At 34.3% G+C, this 2,759-nt stretch overlaps 1 protein-coding gene across 5 annotated transcripts in view; it reads right to left on the minus strand.

Moving 5' to 3' along the window:
• Positions 1-340: 340 nt before the first annotated feature.
• Positions 341-2,759, minus strand: part of LOC107739443 (uncharacterized protein KIAA0232-like) — a 38,947-nt gene continuing 36,528 nt past the window's right edge. The window contains exons 7-8 of one of the 5 annotated variants that reach the window (XM_016551564.1): positions 2,591-2,605; positions 341-2,390 (exon numbers count right to left, since the gene is read on the minus strand). In XM_016551564.1, the coding sequence (XP_016407050.1) occupies positions 2,274-2,390; positions 2,591-2,605 (132 nt within the window). In that variant the 3' untranslated portion in view covers positions 341-2,273. Of the gene's footprint in view, positions 2,391-2,548; positions 2,700-2,759 lie in introns of all 5 variants that reach the window. The other 4 variants (XM_016551550.1, XM_016551571.1, XM_016551558.1 and 1 more) reach the window with 4 other exon arrangements.

Below are 2,759 nucleotides of genomic sequence, written 5' to 3' on the forward strand. Positions count from 1 at the left end.
TTAAATTATTGTTTTATCTTTTTTTCTTCTTTTTTTTTTTTATTGGACATTTGATGCCAGAGAAAGTTTAAAAACTTTAAATCCTTGTGCTCAATTAAGGACAAGTTTTTCAAAGGTATCTGTTGGTCATTGTTGAATGGGGCGATATCATTTCTATTTCATTACCACATTCAAATTCCCCCCTTAAAATATTTATCAATAATGCTTTAAACCAAATTTCCCACAGAAGTGGTACAGAAAAAGAATGCACACATTTTTCAACTAAGAAAACCAAAGCATTGAGGGTGCTCAAAAAAAGCAACTTTTCCCAAATTTCACTTGTAAATTCACACTTCTTAACAATTTACACTCTGCTGATGTAGCATACATGTATTATTTCTCATGCTAACATCTGCAACAAAACTGAATGAACTGAGGGAAAATACCCATTCAGGCTAGATTAAAGCTAGCAGATGGCAGGCTAGACATCCATTAAGGTCAAGAAGCAGACGAAAATGAATGGATAAGATGGTATTAGAGCAAAAATTATTTATGTTGGATTGGATTTTGCATTATGAACACCATACTCCTACCACCTCTCATTCAACAGCCACAAAAAATTATATAGGCAAGCGACTTATCAAACTTTATAGGAAAAGTAATTTGGGCCTTATTCATGGGCGTGGGGGGTGTAGTAAATAAAAGTAACGTATGTCACAAATAGACCCTATGTATTTTTTAACAAAATAACATCAGCATCGTAAGGTTGTAGAGTTATGGTGTGCCAAAATACTATATTGCTTTTGTATATCCCTCTTCATTTGAGATCTTACTAGGCATTGCCCATGCCATATGACATCAGCACACAATGAAACAGCCACATATTTCTGAAACAAGTAGAAGGAAAAGTACATGAAGTTAATCAACCTTCAAGCAATCGACTGCCATTACTGGAAACACTCAATTCTTTTCATGTAAAACAAAACAAAAAAAAAACCAATCAAGCCATATTATGGATAATCAGTAGTCACAATTTTGTTGGGTAAAGAAGGGGAAGAAATTTCACTGAAATGCACAAAACTTAAACTAAACTTAAAGAAACAATACATAAAATGATGTTGCAATTGATCATATATATGATCAACTGTAAGGTATAATAGTTTTTAAAGACTTAGAAACAACTCAAATGAAATTGTATAGTTGGGTCAAAAGATTCAGTGACCTATTTCCCCCAAAAATTTTTTAATTCCCTTGTAGCCTTTATCTGCAGCATTTATATTTTTATATTTTACATGTTTTTTTTTTTCAGATATCTTACTATACTTGTACGAAGGAAAATGTAAACTGTCCTTTGACACCACAACTCTCTCCAAAAATAACTTTTATGAAAGGCAACTTCGTAAATCAAGCCATCTGACAAATGTATTACATTTTTTTTTTTTTTTTAATTTAACCTAAAGGGGACAAAATAACCTAGCAAATTGTAAACATTTATCACAATGGCTGAATTAAATGGGAAACTTAAGCAAAGAAAGCAACTTCCAATTTCAAGGACAAGGATATATTTCTTCATTTAGACTTCTGTTTTAAACAGCGGTTTTTTTTTTTTGTTTGCTTATTGTATTACTACACCTTCAACATATTACCCTGCTTTATTTCTTTAAGATGTTTTCGAAGCAGCACTGAACTAAAGTGGAACATCAACAAATAATTGATGTAACAGAACAAAAGTGGGGGGTGGGGGTGGCAAAAGCACTTTTTCTTTCAACACACCAAACCTCACACAACTCTATCCTCTACAATTCATATAAAATGAAAAAATAAGACAAAATGCTAAATGATCTGATTAGGGAAGGGGGTGTCGCATTCGTAGTGCTTTCAACCTGACTTCTGAGTATTCATAGTTCAGTCACAGAAACTTAGACTATTAGAAGGACTGAGACTAGGTTCACAAGCACATGCACAATCAGTAGGACCACAGTTATAGTGCATCCTAGATCAAACATAAAAGTGAAGCTAAAATCTATAAGGGGTAAATTAAAGAACAATCTTAATACTTAACTATGCCTTTTTTATTCTTTTCAAAATTGATCAACCTTGGAATTAACAGACTGAAAACAAGTCTATAATAAATGCTGTTGACCAGAATCATCTAACTGTACGTTCAACCTATTGCCATGTTTTCCTCTCGTTATGTTTTCATCTTGATGATACGCCGTTTTAGATGAAATGGCTGAGGAATAACAGGGCTTAGAACAGTGTGGTTAAGAAAGAGCCCACTGCAGGCCCTGGGCTCACTGTTCTTGTAAGGGTCCTCCTATCCCTCCTCTGCGTTTTGGTTGAAAGTGATAGGAGGAAATCAGCATTGGTATACCTCCACGCTCAGCAGAAGAATCATACATTACTGCTTCCTATAAGCAAAGGAGGGTACAACATTTAGTGTTGAACAAACTTACTACATTGAATAGAAAAAGGGAGTTTGTGTGTGTCTATAATTTGACAGTAAGATTCATCATGACTATTCACTATTGATAGATCAATGGGTTTATCAAAGCAGTGTACAACTTACTTCCCCAGTATCTATAACTGTTAAATAGTGTACTCTTCTTACCTCCGCACTGAGAACCTGGAAATAAAGGAGAACATAGAGTATTTTGCCACCAGCACTCTTCTTGCTGCATATTAGTTAAGCACTGTTCTCCAAAATTCAACAGAGGTAACTGTTTAAGAGACAAAGTCAATCAGTGGGAGCAAATTAATGTATCAGGGAATGCACCGAC

Source organism: Sinocyclocheilus rhinocerous, unplaced genomic scaffold (assembly GCF_001515625.1).
Source record: "Sinocyclocheilus rhinocerous isolate Xijiao unplaced genomic scaffold, SAMN03320098_v1.1 scaffold371, whole genome shotgun sequence".
NCBI lineage: Eukaryota > Metazoa > Chordata > Actinopteri > Cypriniformes > Cyprinidae > Sinocyclocheilus > Sinocyclocheilus rhinocerous.